Raw genomic sequence first — 15,000 nt, 5'->3', positions numbered from 1 at the left:
AGAAGACTGATTAGGAAAGTCAAACTGTAAGTCTTTACAAATGCAAAAGTTTTATCGAATGATAAAAAGCAAAAAAAAATATGATGATGACGACAACGACGAGGATGGTAATGATGATGATGATAATAATGATGATGATGATAATGAAAAAAAAAAAGAAAGATTACATGAACTTTCTCCTAAGAAAAATATTGATACATTTGTTGTTTCACCCTAAAGAAGAGTTGATCATGTCATTCATAAAAAAAAAAAAAAAAAAGAAAAAAAAAAAAGAAAAAAAGAAAAAAAAAATAATTACGTACTAATATAGATAGTTAATCAGGTTTAATTGAACGAACAAATTGAGATGAAATTCAAAATACTTAGATATTATGTATAATAATATATATGTGTATGTGTGGAAAAAAAATTTGTTATATAGCATTGACAAAGTTAATTCTGATTACATATCTTTGATGAAAGAAAATTTGATCAGTTCAACGATTTGATATAATAACAGCAATATATATAAATTATTTGTCTAAGATAAAAAATTGTGTGAGATGAGAAAAGAGAAAAGGAGAAAAGAAAAAAAAGAAATTATAACAGCGAACAATTTGACGCGATTCCCCACCCTCCACCCCTTCCCCTTCGTAGCAACGTATTAAACGTGTAATTAATATTATCTAAAAAAATGAATTAATTGTTCGACGAATTTATAAGAAACGTTGCGTTATATAGGTATAGAAAAATTTGCTTTTTTCTTTTTTTATTTATTTATTTTTTTTTTTCTTTTTCTCCATAACGAGTATAGCAAACGAACTCGTAAAATTAATAATCGTAAATATAATGACGAAACGAATGAAATGATTTAACTATATCATTCGAAAATTATAAAATATTTATCATCTGCGTATTATCAATTATTCATCGTTTATTAATAATCTACGTCACGTTGTTAAAAGAAAGTTTAATAGATTCGTCAAAGGAATAATCGATTAAAACCATATTTAGATTGTAAATTAATACGATACAAATTATATGTAGTATTATTATTTATTGATAGCAATAAAATTAAAATCGAAGGACTGATAACCCTTCCTCTCACCCAACCCCACCTGCTATCAACCCACTCACCCCCTGCTCACCCATTTTTTTCAAAATGTCAAACTTTCATGAAAATTTTAAAAATCAGATATATGATTGATCGATGCTCGATATTTACATAATAATGATTCTTAGAGATATAAAAATTATTTAATCATTGACTCTGTCAGCACTCGAGCATTGTTAATACAAATAACATTATTTCAAATTACGAATGTTAATTTAAATATAATAAAGGTAGTTTCTTAAATATATTTTCATATAAAATGATTTCTTATTAAAAACAAATAATATACTTTTCAAAACCGATCTAAAGTTATATATATATATATATACACGCATATAAATTTACAAATATAGTAAATACAATGATTAAAAAATTCATTGAAATTAATTTTCCAAATTTCTCATTGCATATTTTGTTTTATAATTATATATTGATTTGAATTTATTTCTTATTGTCAGTATGAAAAATGAAAAGTCATAATCCTAGATTTAAAAATACGTTTGCTATTGATTAAAAAAGACTGACAGATATGAAGAACTTGTAATAATATTTAAGGGATTTCACTGTGACTAATTGAAAAGTGAATAATCAATAGAAAGATAAATATTCTCTTTAGTAATATTATCTTATCTATTACTTGTCATATTAAAAATACTTATAGTTAAAATCTAATTGTAATTGATTTAATTTTATTATGAATATAATTTCATATTATTAATTTTATAGCACATTAATATTTTTTTTTTCCTTTTTTTTGATTGTAGTATGGAATAATAATATATCATAAAAAATAAAAGAGAGAGAGAAAGAGGGAGAGAGAGAAAAAAAAGAGAACAATTATGAACTAAAATGATATGTATGAAGCCAAAAATAATTGACAATATAGATTACAACTGAGTGAGAGTAAAAAAACAATCTCATTTGTGTGAGAGAAAGAGAGAAAAACGAATTGGAGGACACACTTGTAAAATATTAATTCCAATATGTAATCTCTGTAAATAAATAAACAATTGTTGTAAGTGTAACAGTAAGAATAATAATAATTATTATTATTACTATTATTATTATTATTATTATTATTAATTTTATTATTATTAGTAGTAGTAGTAGTAATATAATCGATGATATTAATCTTATGGAAATTTAGAAAAAAAAAAAAAAATGAAGGCACGATTGTACATTTATATTCACGAGTCTTAATAGATAACCTATGTATTATTATTATTTTATTAAAATAAATTGTACTTTGTAGTCACATGAAATGAAATTCTATTTCTTTTTTGTGTGTTGTAAAACAAATTTTACAACTTTTTAACGATTTATAAATTAAATATTATATGTTAAGAAAGAAAAAAAAAATAAATAAATTAATTAATTAATTAATTAAGTAATTAACTAGAAATATTTATTCTTTTTATTTTTTTTTTTTCTTTTTTTATTATTGTCATAATATTTTTTTAATTATTTTTCATAAGAAAAATATAAAAATAAATTTCTGATATTATACATTATATGGGATACAGTATCGATATTAATATTACAAGTTACTCTGTTTAAGTGAGATCAAACTTTTTTTCAAAGGTGAATTAACAATTGTAAATATCATTTCCAATTAATTGTTATTCACTATCGGATACGAGAGTGATGATAATTTTATCATGTTATTAAAAATGAAAATATCATTGTTACATTCCACATTTGTGTGGATTATAGAAATCCATTATGATATGGCTGTTTTATTAAAATGATCTTTATATTTCAATTTTATCAGTCACATGCGTTTGAAAGTATCGAATATTAACATTAAAACGCATTGATAAATATGAAGTATAATTGAAAATTCTTGACAATGTTCATTATAACATTCGAATTTCATTGAACTTTAATTTTTCCAATGTATGATAATAAGCGGATTCCATTCTTCTTCGTATGGCATTATTGTTATCATACGATATCGAACACAAGGAAACTGACTGAAAAAAAAAATTATTAACACGATGAATTTTAACAATGCATACAAATTTAAATGCAATAAAATAATGTATATTCTGTTTTTTGTTTTTTTTTTTCTTCTTTTTTTTTTTTTGTCTTTGTTTTCTTTTTTATTTTTTAATTCTTTTATCAGGCTTCTCTTAAATGTTTTAAATGAAGAAATGAATATGAAATATTGTGATTAAAAAAAAAAAAAAAAACCCCCTACATATAATGCAACAATGTTATTATTACAATACCTTTGAAGAAATTTTTTAATTACATCTCATCCGTTAATTGATTGGCTGAATAAACAATGCTTCTTCATTTATATAAAATCTTTCCTTCGTCTTGCCTTTCTTATTTAACGTCATGTAACTTCATATCTTCCTTTTTATTTCTACTCGTTTCTTCTATTCATAGAAGGAAAAAAAAAAACAAAAAAAAAAGGACTGATAGTCGCACTGATTTAAATAGCATCCTTATCGTGGACTTTTTATTTATATTTTTGTTATACGCAAATCACTTCCACTTGTCCTCATAGAAACGATTTTTCAACTCTACATAAACATATGTAACGTATTAGAGAAAAAAAAAAATAAAAAAAAAAATTACGATATTTCTTTAAAAATCACATAAAATATATCTTATTTATAAATTATTTACATTTAAAATTTAACAAGCAAATATGAATTTAAAACTTATTCGATATCATAAATGATAATTAATTATATGTAAATCTATGGAATAACAATAATTCAATGAAAATTACGATTAATATTTTCTTCGTTTGTTACGATTCCCACGACGTTGATGATCTCGTTCATCCTTAAATTGTTTCGTTAGATTTGTTGAATTATCAATATGTTTTGTTTGTTCTAAAAACTTATCCAAGTCAAAAGGATCTTCTTCATCTTTTTCACATTGTACTGTTCCAGATCGTATAGTTGATCGATTACCAATAACACAGAACTCTTTATCCGGCATTAATCTATAATAATGATAATATTTTAAATAAATAATTACAAAGAATTACATAGTATATATATAGTGAGATATAAAAAGCAATGAAAAAAAAAGAACAGAAAAAAAAAATATATATATATATATATATATATATATAATGTTATCGAAAAAAAAAAAAAAAAAAAAGGAAAGAAAAATCTTGCAATCTCCAATCTATTTATTTTCATAAATTTTTCTAAATCATCTTCGTAATTATCTTTATCAATGTTTTTATTTGGCAGATCGACATTCGAATTAATAGAATAAATATATGAAGATAAAGATGAGGATGGATACGGAGCCAATTGTCAATCTTTCCTTAGTAATAAGACTTTGTATTTTTTCTTGTAATACAACAAAACTTCTCAATGGTAGCTGTTTAAGTTGAGACGTAATGTATTTCGCAAAGCATTCATATTCGTTGTTGATTTCCGTTGTCATTTGAGTAATTTCATGAAGTTGTAAAACGGCATTTTGAAAACTCGAAGAATTTTTTTTAACTTTATTCGTCAAATTATTCTTCAAAGTTTCCGTAGCCATCATAGGCGAATGCTTCCTCTTGATAATTACTTTCTCTTGTGATATTACAGAAGCAGCATGCAAAGTACCATTCTGTAATTCAGAAATTTGATCATTTTCTTCGTTGAGATTGTTTTTGTCTTCATTCTTGTCGATAAAGTCATTGTCATCCTCTTCTATTAAATTCTCTGTTGTCATTGATTGACCCTATGAACGAAAAAGAAACTTAATCCTAACCTAAAATTTATTTTATTTCCGTTTGAACTTAATTGACTTTTATACTGGTTTTTTTTTTTTTTTTTTTTTTTTTTTTTTTGTAAGGTTCGTAACAACATAGAAGAATAATAATCTATTCAAATTTCATTTAAAACGAAATAAAATTTTTTGTCTTACTCGTAATTTATAATTATTAAGAAATATATATATATATATATATATATATATACAATTATAACCCCGACAAACTATTCACGTATTATATTAAATTGGAGAAATATAAAAAGGAATAATTTATTAATAATTACCACATTGGCGACTGATTCTCGACAAGACATGACATTACTCAAAAAAGAGTCAGCTTCCTTTCCTTACCAAGCTAATTTTGGTGTATATACATTGTCAGCTATTGCTCCACTTTTTTTAGACTTCTTCACTTTGTTCACTTCATTTCTAAATGCATCCTTCAAATTCTTAATTTTTCTCTTCATTTGTTCTTCCGTACGAATATTAAAACCCATCCCAATAAGTTCCCGATATAACCTTGTGAAATTGTGTTCGCTTACATTTTTGCGCATAAAATTTTCATTCGAAGTATCCCACAATTCTTCATACATCTTGTACACTGCCAAAAAAACGCAAAATATCATCTTTTGACCATTTTAATACATCCGTCTTCTTTACTTTTTTCTCTTCTTGCACTTTGTCGTACATGATTAACAATAAACTATGCAATATAAAAGAAAGTTATCAATGACATAACCTAAATGAAACTCGAAACACGAGCTATGGAAAAATGATGCCGCGACCATCTTGTTACTGGCATTACCAAATCGTGGGGATAAAAATTGGACGATAGTGGGGGATGGTAGTATAATATGTGTAGTAGTATAGCAATAGTATAGTAGTAATAGTAGTAGAAGTAGTAGTAGTAGTAGTAGTGTAGTAGTAGTAGTAGTAGTAGTGTAGTAGTAGTAGTAGTAGTAGTAGTAATATAGTAGCAGTAGTGTAGTAACAGCAGTAGTAATTGTTAGGGTTTGGTTAGGTTAGTCGACGTATCATAAAACATAACTCATGTCACGTGACACAAGTGACGTAGCTGTAGAATGAGAGTGGGGGTAATTTGACGTCATGTATTCCCTCGTGAGGGAATTCTCCTGGCAACTGTGATGATCCCATCGATGCAGTTTTTTCTTACCGCGCAGTTTGTTTATGTATATCTGTGCTATCGAATCTCACGACCTTTGCTCATGCTCTTGCAATCCGATTTAATATTGAATAATAATAATATATATATATATATGTGTGTGTGTGTGTGTGTGTGTGTATATATTCAACAATATAATTATACATTATTTTAAGAGATATGAATGATAATGCATGGAGAATCTGAAGAATTTGCAACATCAATTCGAATAACAAATCCGATGGAATTTCAAATTTGGCGCTAATGTCGACACTAATTTGGAATGCGCTTTGTCTTTATTTGTAAACAGATATACATTTTTTGACCATTTCATTCCAGTTATAATGGATAAATAATATTAATTTTTAATTTCTTTATTTATTAATGCTTCAACTTATGGCGTATACCTTTTATCATTTATTATGGAAATATAATTAATAATTAAGTGAAACAAATTGTTTAATAAATGTTCGTGAAATGCTTTGGTTTAATACAACCAAATATTTTGTATATATTTTCATGTAGTCTAATATAAATATTTAAACGGTCATGGAAAATCGAATTCATGAGGAATTAATTATAAAAGAGGAAGAAAACGGGGAAGAAGAATGTGAATCTTCAACAAGCAAAAAAGAAGGTAAAGTTTTTATCAAAAAAAGTGAGAGGGAATAAATTTAAATGTTATTGCAATTTAAAGGAACGCCACGAGATAACACTGAAACGGCAATTGGTATACGACCAAGGCCTTTGATCTATAAACCAGATAATGCAAATATAGGGTGTAGATCAGAACCTATAGAAAGGAAATGGCATTGGGCACCAGGAGCATGGCAAGATGCAACCAGAACCAGTGCCTTTCAACCTTATAAGGTATGATTTTTCTGATTCATTATACATTACTATATTATTTATTTTAATTCTTATAATAACGCACTTACAGCCACCAACTTTATTAACTAATTTGCAAAGAGGTAATACCCGAACAAAAATACCTCAACTTTATGGAAGAACAGACATTACATTTCATACATTAGCTGGCCAAGGAGAACTTACTCCTGAAAGCATTCAACCAGGTTCTTTATACTTGTTCATGAACAAAATAATATAATATTACACAATTATTTATGTTTTTATGACGCAAGCCTTTTATTTTACAGGATCTGTAGATCTTCCAGATGAAAAAGGTTTAACAGGTCTTATGTGGGCTGCAGGATATGGACAATTAGGTAGCGCAAGACAATTGTTAAAGGCTGGCGCAAATAAAAATTATCGTGGTCACAATGGTGAGACACCTTTACATTTAGCTGCTGCTTATGGACATCATGATCTTGTAAAATTACTTTTGAATCATGGCGCCGATTCAAATGCAAGTGACGAGGTCTATAAAATCTTATTTATATATATTTTTCATTATTTTAATACATTTTACAATATAAAAGAGAAACGAGTAATAACAATTAAATATATTTAATTTAGGAAGGAAACACACCTCTTATTTATGGTGCTCATGGTGATCATCCGCATGTTTGTTTTGAACTTTTGTCTAGAGGGGCAGATATTACACATCGTAATGTGCACAATATAAGTGCATATCAAGCTGCAATAATAAATAATTCATTAACTGGTAAGATTAAGAAAAATTATATCAATGTAATTAAAAGAATTATAATTAAAGATTAATTTGAAAAGTCATTAAGAATAAATATATGTTCTTTTTCTTTTTTTTTTTCTTTTTTTTTTTTGCAGCTAAAGCAGTTATCGAAAATTATCTGTTGCAGCAAGTAGTAAATGTACCATCGGATATATTGCAATAACTTGTTAATTATATATTGTTTAAATATTTTTAAAAGTTGTGTAAATATTATCATTATTATAATAAATATTATATATTATTTTGTATATTATCTTTAAATTTCATTTTTATACCAGAAATAATTATTTTTTTATTGCTAATAATAAAATAAAAATAATTAAATGTACATAAAGAAATACATAATATTGAATATATTTCTCAAATTGGACAAAAAGTGGCTACATATTTTAAATGCAATGGCAATTGTAATAAAAGTTAAAAATTGATTAAAGATATAATAATTACACTAATACCAGTGAAAATAATTTTATTATAATATATATATATATATATAGATTCTAATTATTATTTTCCTAATATTAACAATTTCTATATATTGGAGAAATAATGATCAAGACAGATAAATAATAATTTTCACTGTTTTTATTTTAGAATATCCCTATAAACATGATCTAATAATTCCGAAAAATTTAAACAATTCTTATTTGCTTTCACTCGACATACCCATTAATTCCATCATTTTTATTGTATATTAATGAAATTTGCTTAATTTTAAGCATGTATTAATGAACAATAAAATATATACTTTTTTATTATTATGTTTTTTAACTATAATACATACTTAATAGATATAACAATATGAAAGTTTTATTATTTATATACATGTGTTAATTCATAATTAATTCGAAACGGCTTATAAAAGAGTCAAATAAATTCATTCAAAAATAATTGAGAAATTATATCTCAGAATGTGTATATAAAAAGTAATAGCGCATATATCAATATGCATAAATGGCTTAACTGTGTTCCATAAGTATGTATTAAAATTATTAAAAAATAAAAATTTTTCAATGCAAATATTAATACATTTTCATCTTTTTTTCTTTAAGAAAGTATAATATTTTGTTAGAAGAAAAGAATATGATTTATATAATCATAATATATATATATATATATATATATATTATATATATTATATATATTATATATATTATATATATTATATATATTATATATATTATATATTATATATATATATATATATATATATATATATATATATATATTTGTCATAATATATATATCTATGTATTAAAAAAATACTTATAAATTTCGGTAACTCAAATTAAAGTCACATTGCTAAATGCTTTTATACATTATACTAGTATAAGGATTAAAGGAATTGGTGTAACTATAACATTTAATAAATTATTAAAAGAAAAAATATTCTCTGTTTACAATTTTATGTTCCTTTTTTTTTTCTTTTTTTCTTCCTTTTTTTAGTACACTATATCATCATATGTATGTAACAATGCACAAAAGGCATATAGACAGTGAAATTATTTTTTTCTTCAAAATAGATGAAAGGCTTTGTTATTAATATTTAATTTGATATAAATAATCAAACATATATAGCATTTATAAAATATCTTATATACGCGATTAATTCATTAAAATTTATACATCCGAGGAGGTTTATATTTTCTTTCGTTTCTTTTCTTTTCTTTATTTTTTTTGTTTTAATTTTTTTTTTTTAATTAAAATACGGCTTTTTATGCAATTTCATATCTGATAAATTAATATTGAACATACATTATAACAATATGATTGTAATGTGCACATTAATATACTGCAATACATTTTTTGCAGTGACACCATGTATTATCAAATAAATGATCATATGGAAATAGAAATCTGATTGGCATATGAATACTAATTAGGCTATTTACTTATTATTAAAATTATGTTTTCCAGTGTACCGTATTCATTTCCATGTGTTCAAAGCGTATGTAGACTAATATCTACTTTTTCTGCAATTTATACCACTTCATAATTGTCAGTAAAGAAAACTGTTTCTATAGAATGCTTTACAGGGCTCTCATCTTCTACTAGTAAAACTTCCGTGATCTGAATATGGAGAGAGAGAGAAGAAAAAAAAAAAAAAAAAAAAAAAAAAAATTAAAGAGAGAGAAGAAAATAATAATTATTCATATTTCTTTTAGATGAGTAAAATAAAAAATTTCTCAAAAATCTATACAATACCTTAATTTTGGCATATGACGTCTTTGATGCAAATGAAACATGAAGTGGAAAGAAATCTGCAGATGTAGAAGATGGGGCAGAAAATTCCATTGAACCTGACTTTGTTGAGGCATCAACTAATGGTAGTGTCCATACTAATATATTTTTCTTTATTTCATGCGTGTATTGCCCATCGCACGAGCTTACTATAGGAGTACATCCAATTGGAAGTGGAATGTTTATGTTTACATCATTTAATTCAAGATCATCTTGTTCCAATTCATATTCAATGTTTACATCCCAACCTCCTTCACCATTTTCGCTAGGCCAACAATTAACTGAAGGATTAAATAATTGAATCTATTTAAATGACTTGAACTAAGATAAATCTTTAAACTTTTACTTTCAAATTAATTTTACTTGGATAAAAAAAAAAAAAAAAAAAGAATTTGATATATCCTTTAAAAAAAAATTGTGAGCTTATTAAAAAAAAAAAAAAACCCCCATACTTGAAATTGGTAATGCCGTTTCATCTTGAGCTTGCAGACGCCACTTTAATACGCCAACATCTGTGTTCAATGGGAATGGTTTAGTAGGTATTTTCAATCCAATTTGACCACGAGTCCTAAATAATTCTTTATCGACATTTGGATGAGTTTGTAATTGAATTCCTCTTGAATCGCTATTTTCAAGCTGAACACGAATACGACCCCATTTTTCATCAGAGATATGTAATGTTACTAAACCATGTAACTCAAAGTGCTGAAGACCTCCATCACGGCCAACACGTACATTAAGTCTCTCTTCTTGTCGCAAATGAATACTATTTTTATAAAGTTTATTGATATAAATAAATATTTATCAACATTTATTAAGATTTAATATAATAAAGGACATACGGTTCAGTATTAATTATCTGAGGACTTATTGGCACAGGCTTTGTTCCCAATGCTGCAAGTGGAGTACTTACAACATTTTCACCTTCTTCTTTCAATTGATCAACAAATGAATCAACGTCACGAGATTTTCCACCAAGTTTCATTGCACTTGGACCAGTATTAGCTGGCTTTCTATAAACATATTTTTTTATATATACATGCAATTATATAAAAATTAAAAAAGAACATTGCAATTAATTGAACTCACTGTACTGGAGTATACAATGGTCTAACTGAATCTGGTACAAAATTGGCAGTATCTCCAATCGTAGGAGTTGGAGAGAAACCACCACCACTGAAACCACCACCAAGAATAAAACCTGAACTCTTGATATTTCTCTTATTTGCTTCCATTCGTTGCCTCTGTAATTCTTTAGCTTTCTCACGCATTTTATTTTTAGCTTCACGTTCCTGTGTCATTCTCACAGCACGATAAATCTTTTCCTCATGAGAATCCATATCAACGAAAGTTCTAATTTGTGCAAGATTAACACTTTCTCTATATCCTAATGCAACTATTTCATCAAATGCAAATATTAAATTGAATGCATTATCTGCTATTTCAATTTCATCCATTGAAGTGCAATATTCAGGGATCTAAAAAAGATATAGTTCTTAATTTAAAGCGTACAACGATATATAATATCAATACTAACCACTCTTGCAAAAAGTCGTAAAGTTTCTAAATCTTCCAAGATATTGCTAGCCTTGGTCGTAATGAGTAACATGTATACTTTCTCTAATGGTTGATAAACATATCTCACAGATTCTGTTTCAACAAAAGTATGCTGTTTACCGGAACTCATTAATTTTGGAAATGCAGCCAATAACCCTTCAATTCGTGCTTTTGTCATTTCAACGAATTGACGGGAAATAATAGCTAAAAAAAAAAAATAAAGCCATGTATATGCACATATGCATATATATATATATATATATATATATATATTCTCTTTGTTCTTTATCTATCTTTGTCTCAATACAATAATTCCTTTTTAATTATTTTAATTATAAAATATAATACTATGGTCCTTTATATTCCTAAGCTATTAATATCCAAATATAATTAATACCGATGAATATGAATTTGTAAATGATTAAAAGACATCAAATCTATTATCTACATTGAATAATTTGAGAGAACCGGGTGCATTACGAATGAACACACACGTGAACGTATGAATGTGTAATAACGTTATGATTTATGAGAAATATACTTACTTTTACCCGCCTTCGTGCATATAGCAGCAGCGATAAGTACCTAAAAAAATGTAAAAATCAATTTAATACATGATTAACGTGAAAATCTGTCTTTCTTTTGGGAAGAAAATTAAAATTGGCAGTTGACATCTGTAAATGGAAATGTAATATTGTGTATTCACGTGAACCATATCAAACGACGATAGTTATCTTAAAATTGATATCATTTTAATAACAAATATATATACGTACCATTTTGAGAAATAATTCTAACACGCTACGTGCTTTATATTAACCTAATATAATTTTCTTTCTTTCTTTCTTTTTTTCTTTTCTTCTTTTTTCTTTTTCTTTTCTTTCTTTTTTTTACATAAGCCAATCTATTCTCCACATCACATATACAAATATAACTCATGAAATAGAGGGCGTACTGTGCTGACGTGTGCCATGATGAAAGGCAGGTATGTCATGAATTATATAAATTGTCTAGATTGGCAATAGATCTGGTTTTTTTTTTTTTTTTTTTTTTTTTTTTTGAAAATCAAGAAACAACATTGTTTTCGAAATTTATTTTATTAATATTACAATACTTTGCAATTCATAATAATTAGAATAATATATATTATATATTTATTTTAATAAATATATATATATATATATTTATATATTTATTCTATCTGTTGAATGTCGTGAACGTTAATTTAGTCCATAGATCGATCTTGATATCGAAATTCTACAATCGAATTTTATATCGATATTACGATTATCGTGTGTATGTTTATTAGATTCTGAATTACCCTTAAAATTGTAAAAATGGCAACTCCAATGTTCGTACGTTTATCAAATTTTCGCAATTTATTGAGAATTAATAATAATGTTCCGGTTATTACATCTAATCCAATTCAATGCTTGGTAATTTTAAATTAATAATTTGATATGTCATTGATATTAATATTTCAAACCATATTATGATTTCAAAGTTAACCTCAAAATATATATAAACTTATCTATATTTTTCTTTTAATATTAGAAATCAATTTATCGTTTATCCAGTACGCAAGAGCCTTCTTCTATGACAAACGAAGTTGAATTGACAAGTTTCTCTAAAATCATGCAAGGTTATTTAAAACGTATTAAAGCAAACGGTTAGTTATTTTTTTTTTTACATAATATCCTTTTATTTATTCATTTTAAGGTCAATGTATCTATTTATAATAAAAATATATGTTTGATGAATCTTTATGAATGTTGTTGTTGTTTGTTTTTTTTTTTTTTTTATTATAGAGGAACTCATGAAAGTAGAAATAGAAGCATATGAAAAGGGTAAAAGACATCTAGCAAATATGATGGGTGAGGATCCTGAAAATTTTACCCAAAATGATATCGATGTAAGTTATAATAATACAATAAGTTATAATTCTTTATGATTGTTCTTAATACGATAACAAATTAGGATTACACGAATTATAACGATTGTAAAATTTCTTTTAGAAATCAATAGAATATCTTTTTCCATCTGGATTATACGATTCTAAAGCACGTCCCATGATGAAACATCCTAAGGATATATTATTATTACAAAAGACAGGACAATTTTTATCAGATGGAAAACCGTGTCATTCCTTTTTTTATACCTTATATCCGTCCTATTATGAAACACTTCACGTAAGACTTTAAATGACATTAATTAAAACTATTATACATAAGGAAAAGTTTTAATGTAATTTTTTATTTACAGAAAATAACAGAAAAATTAAAGAATTTAGAGGACTTGGAGGATAAGTTAATTAAATCTACCGGAACGTTTCCTAATGAAAATAAATTGTATGTTATATATTATTAGTTTTATCATTTAATAATTATATGATAAAATTCTAAATATTATTTAATATATATTTTATTGTTCTGTTATTTTCAGTGATATATATGGATCAATGTGGAAATCAAAAGTACAATTGGAAAAGTTATTACATGAGAGATTGATGGATCATCATGTAAGTTTTAAAGAAATTTGTTATTTTTAAATTACCTTCATGATAATTAAATAAGAAGAGGAAAAAAAAAATTGTGTCTATTTTTTAGTACGAATACTTTATCAAAACAATGGAAAGGCTAGTAAATCATCCATTATCCGCAAACGAAAAAGAATTTCTACTAAACTATAGAAATATATTATCTCAAAATATAAATAAGACAAATATTTTATCTGTAAGTATATTTTCTTATAATGAATTATATATGAAACAAATTTTTTTTTTTTTTTTTTTTTTTTTTTTTTTTTTTTAGAAATAATAAATATATTAATTAAATATAAATTTGATAAATATATTTTACAGTAGAAATAGAAATATAAAAGTTTTTCTATTTATAGGTATCATATAATGAAGATGGAAAACCATATGTTAAAGTATTCCGTAAGTTTTGGAATAATATTTACATAGATTAAGTTGTATAATAAATTTCAATACAGTTTGGATATGTTAAAAACAATATAGTAATGGAAATTTTTTTTTTCTCCTAATTACAGCTTGTCAAAGAAAAAGTTCAATTGCTACAGTAATAGTGTGGGGTAAAGGTACGGGGAAAATAACAATTAATGGAAAGGACATTTCTTACTTCCAAGACATGCAATCCCGGCAACAGGTAAGTTTTTATTACATTATGAATTTTTTTTTTTTTTTTTCTATCTTAATAAAACACGAATGTTTAAACTCGTGTAAATATTATTAATTATTAAGTAAATATAAACAATAATAAAATATTTTATACAAATATTTCTTTATGAATGATTTGAGTCATTTAATAATCCGAGTCATATATTTTTCGTACAAAAATTTCTTAAAGATTTGTCTTTGATTTGTATCAAAATTATTTTTCTATAATGACAAACGAGAAAAGTAAATATATTTATTTTTCTGAAGAAATATAAATCTTTTGCGTAATATAAAAATATTAAAAATAATATCTAAGAAAATATATTTCCTTTATTATCTGAAATGATTACGATCGCTTTATATAACGTACATATATATATGTA

The 15,000-nt window shown here is 25.1% G+C and overlaps 5 protein-coding genes across 7 annotated transcripts in view; 3 read left to right on the top strand and 2 right to left on the bottom strand.

The window, feature by feature from the left end:
• Positions 1-2,948: 2,948 nt before the first annotated feature.
• On the bottom strand, positions 2,949-5,286 carry LOC124951051. Its single transcript, XM_047498787.1, has 5 exons — positions 5,113-5,286; positions 4,388-4,795; positions 3,837-4,055; positions 3,325-3,624; positions 2,949-3,066 (listed from the first exon to the last, which is right to left on the bottom strand). Exons 1-3 carry the CDS (start codon positions 5,140-5,142, stop codon positions 4,041-4,043), a joined length of 453 nt encoding a protein of 150 aa, XP_047354743.1. The 5' UTR covers positions 5,143-5,286; the 3' UTR covers positions 2,949-3,066; positions 3,325-3,624; positions 3,837-4,040.
• Positions 5,287-6,024: 738 nt separating this feature from the next.
• On the top strand, positions 6,025-7,889 carry LOC124951050 (DNA-binding protein RFXANK-like). 2 transcript variants are annotated; one of them, XM_047498786.1, is made up of 6 exons: positions 6,025-6,627; positions 6,688-6,860; positions 6,931-7,063; positions 7,148-7,356; positions 7,467-7,614; positions 7,737-7,889. In XM_047498786.1, the coding sequence occupies exons 1-6, from the start codon at positions 6,540-6,542 to the stop codon at positions 7,802-7,804; spliced, it is 819 nt and encodes a 272-aa protein (XP_047354742.1). In that variant the 5' UTR covers positions 6,025-6,539; the 3' UTR covers positions 7,805-7,889. The 2 variants fall into 2 exon arrangements, with proteins under 2 accessions (XP_047354742.1, XP_047354741.1); XM_047498785.1 differs by having other exon boundaries at positions 7,148-7,368.
• A 1,141-nt stretch (positions 7,890-9,030) lies between these two features.
• On the bottom strand, positions 9,031-12,414 carry LOC124951082 (coatomer subunit delta). 2 transcript variants are annotated; one of them, XM_047498867.1, is made up of 8 exons: positions 12,216-12,414; positions 11,985-12,113; positions 11,420-11,643; positions 10,972-11,360; positions 10,725-10,895; positions 10,335-10,648; positions 9,847-10,163; positions 9,031-9,711 (listed from the first exon to the last, which is right to left on the bottom strand). In XM_047498867.1, exons 3-8 carry the CDS (start codon positions 11,615-11,617, stop codon positions 9,622-9,624), a joined length of 1,479 nt encoding a protein of 492 aa, XP_047354823.1. In that variant the 5' UTR covers positions 11,618-11,643; positions 11,985-12,113; positions 12,216-12,414; the 3' UTR covers positions 9,031-9,621. The 2 variants fall into 2 exon arrangements, with proteins under 2 accessions (XP_047354823.1, XP_047354822.1); XM_047498866.1 differs by having other exon boundaries at positions 11,985-12,024; positions 12,216-12,413.
• Positions 12,415-12,776: 362 nt separating this feature from the next.
• Positions 12,777-15,000, top strand: part of LOC124951143 (28S ribosomal protein S9, mitochondrial) — a 2,576-nt gene continuing 352 nt past the window's right edge. Inside the window, exons 1-8 of the mRNA XM_047498972.1 lie at positions 12,777-12,875; positions 12,994-13,108; positions 13,248-13,351; positions 13,455-13,628; positions 13,723-13,787; positions 13,882-13,957; positions 14,335-14,377; positions 14,491-14,606. Of these exons, the coding sequence (XP_047354928.1) occupies positions 12,777-12,875; positions 12,994-13,108; positions 13,248-13,351; positions 13,455-13,628; positions 13,723-13,787; positions 13,882-13,957; positions 14,335-14,377; positions 14,491-14,606 (792 nt within the window). The remainder of the gene's footprint in view (positions 12,876-12,993; positions 13,109-13,247; positions 13,352-13,454; positions 13,629-13,722; positions 13,788-13,881; positions 13,958-14,334; positions 14,378-14,490; positions 14,607-15,000) is intronic.
• The window catches only part of LOC124951166 (transient receptor potential channel pyrexia-like), a 7,170-nt gene continuing 6,661 nt past the window's right edge, over positions 14,492-15,000 (top strand). Inside the window, exon 1 of the mRNA XM_047499001.1 lies at positions 14,492-14,606. The gene's annotated coding sequence lies outside the window, so the exon portion shown is untranslated. The remainder of the gene's footprint in view (positions 14,607-15,000) is intronic.

This window comes from Vespa velutina, chromosome 8 (genome assembly GCF_912470025.1).
Source record: "Vespa velutina chromosome 8, iVesVel2.1, whole genome shotgun sequence".
Taxonomy (NCBI): Eukaryota; Metazoa; Arthropoda; class Insecta; order Hymenoptera; family Vespidae; genus Vespa; species Vespa velutina.
The sequence above is the reverse complement of the archived record's forward strand: the minus strand, read 5'-3'. Positions and strand labels throughout refer to the sequence as shown.

Excerpts from the sequence above, each read along its gene's own strand:
- LOC124951050 (XM_047498785.1), top strand. The coding sequence starts at position 6,540 with ATGGAAAATCGAATTCATGAGGAATTAATTATAAAAGAGGAAGAAAAC. Across the intron at positions 6,628-6,687 it reads TTCAACAAGCAAAAAAGAAG|GAACGCCACGAGATAACACT; the intron begins GTAAAGTTTTTA and ends TGCAATTTAAAG. Across the intron at positions 7,064-7,147 it reads TCCTGAAAGCATTCAACCAG|GATCTGTAGATCTTCCAGAT; the intron begins GTTCTTTATACT and ends TTTATTTTACAG.
- LOC124951082 (XM_047498866.1), bottom strand. Across the intron at positions 11,361-11,419 it reads TACGACTTTTTGCAAGAGTG|ATCCCTGAATATTGCACTTC; the intron begins GTTAGTATTGAT and ends TATCTTTTTTAG. Across the intron at positions 9,712-9,846 it reads CGTCATATGCCAAAATTAAG|ATCACGGAAGTTTTACTAGT; the intron begins GTATTGTATAGA and ends CTCCATATTCAG.
- LOC124951051 (XM_047498787.1), bottom strand. The coding sequence starts at position 5,142 with ATGTCTTGTCGAGAATCAGTCGCCAATGTG. Across the intron at positions 4,796-5,112 it reads GAGAATCAGTCGCCAATGTG|GGTCAATCAATGACAACAGA; the intron begins GTAATTATTAAT and ends TTTCGTTCATAG.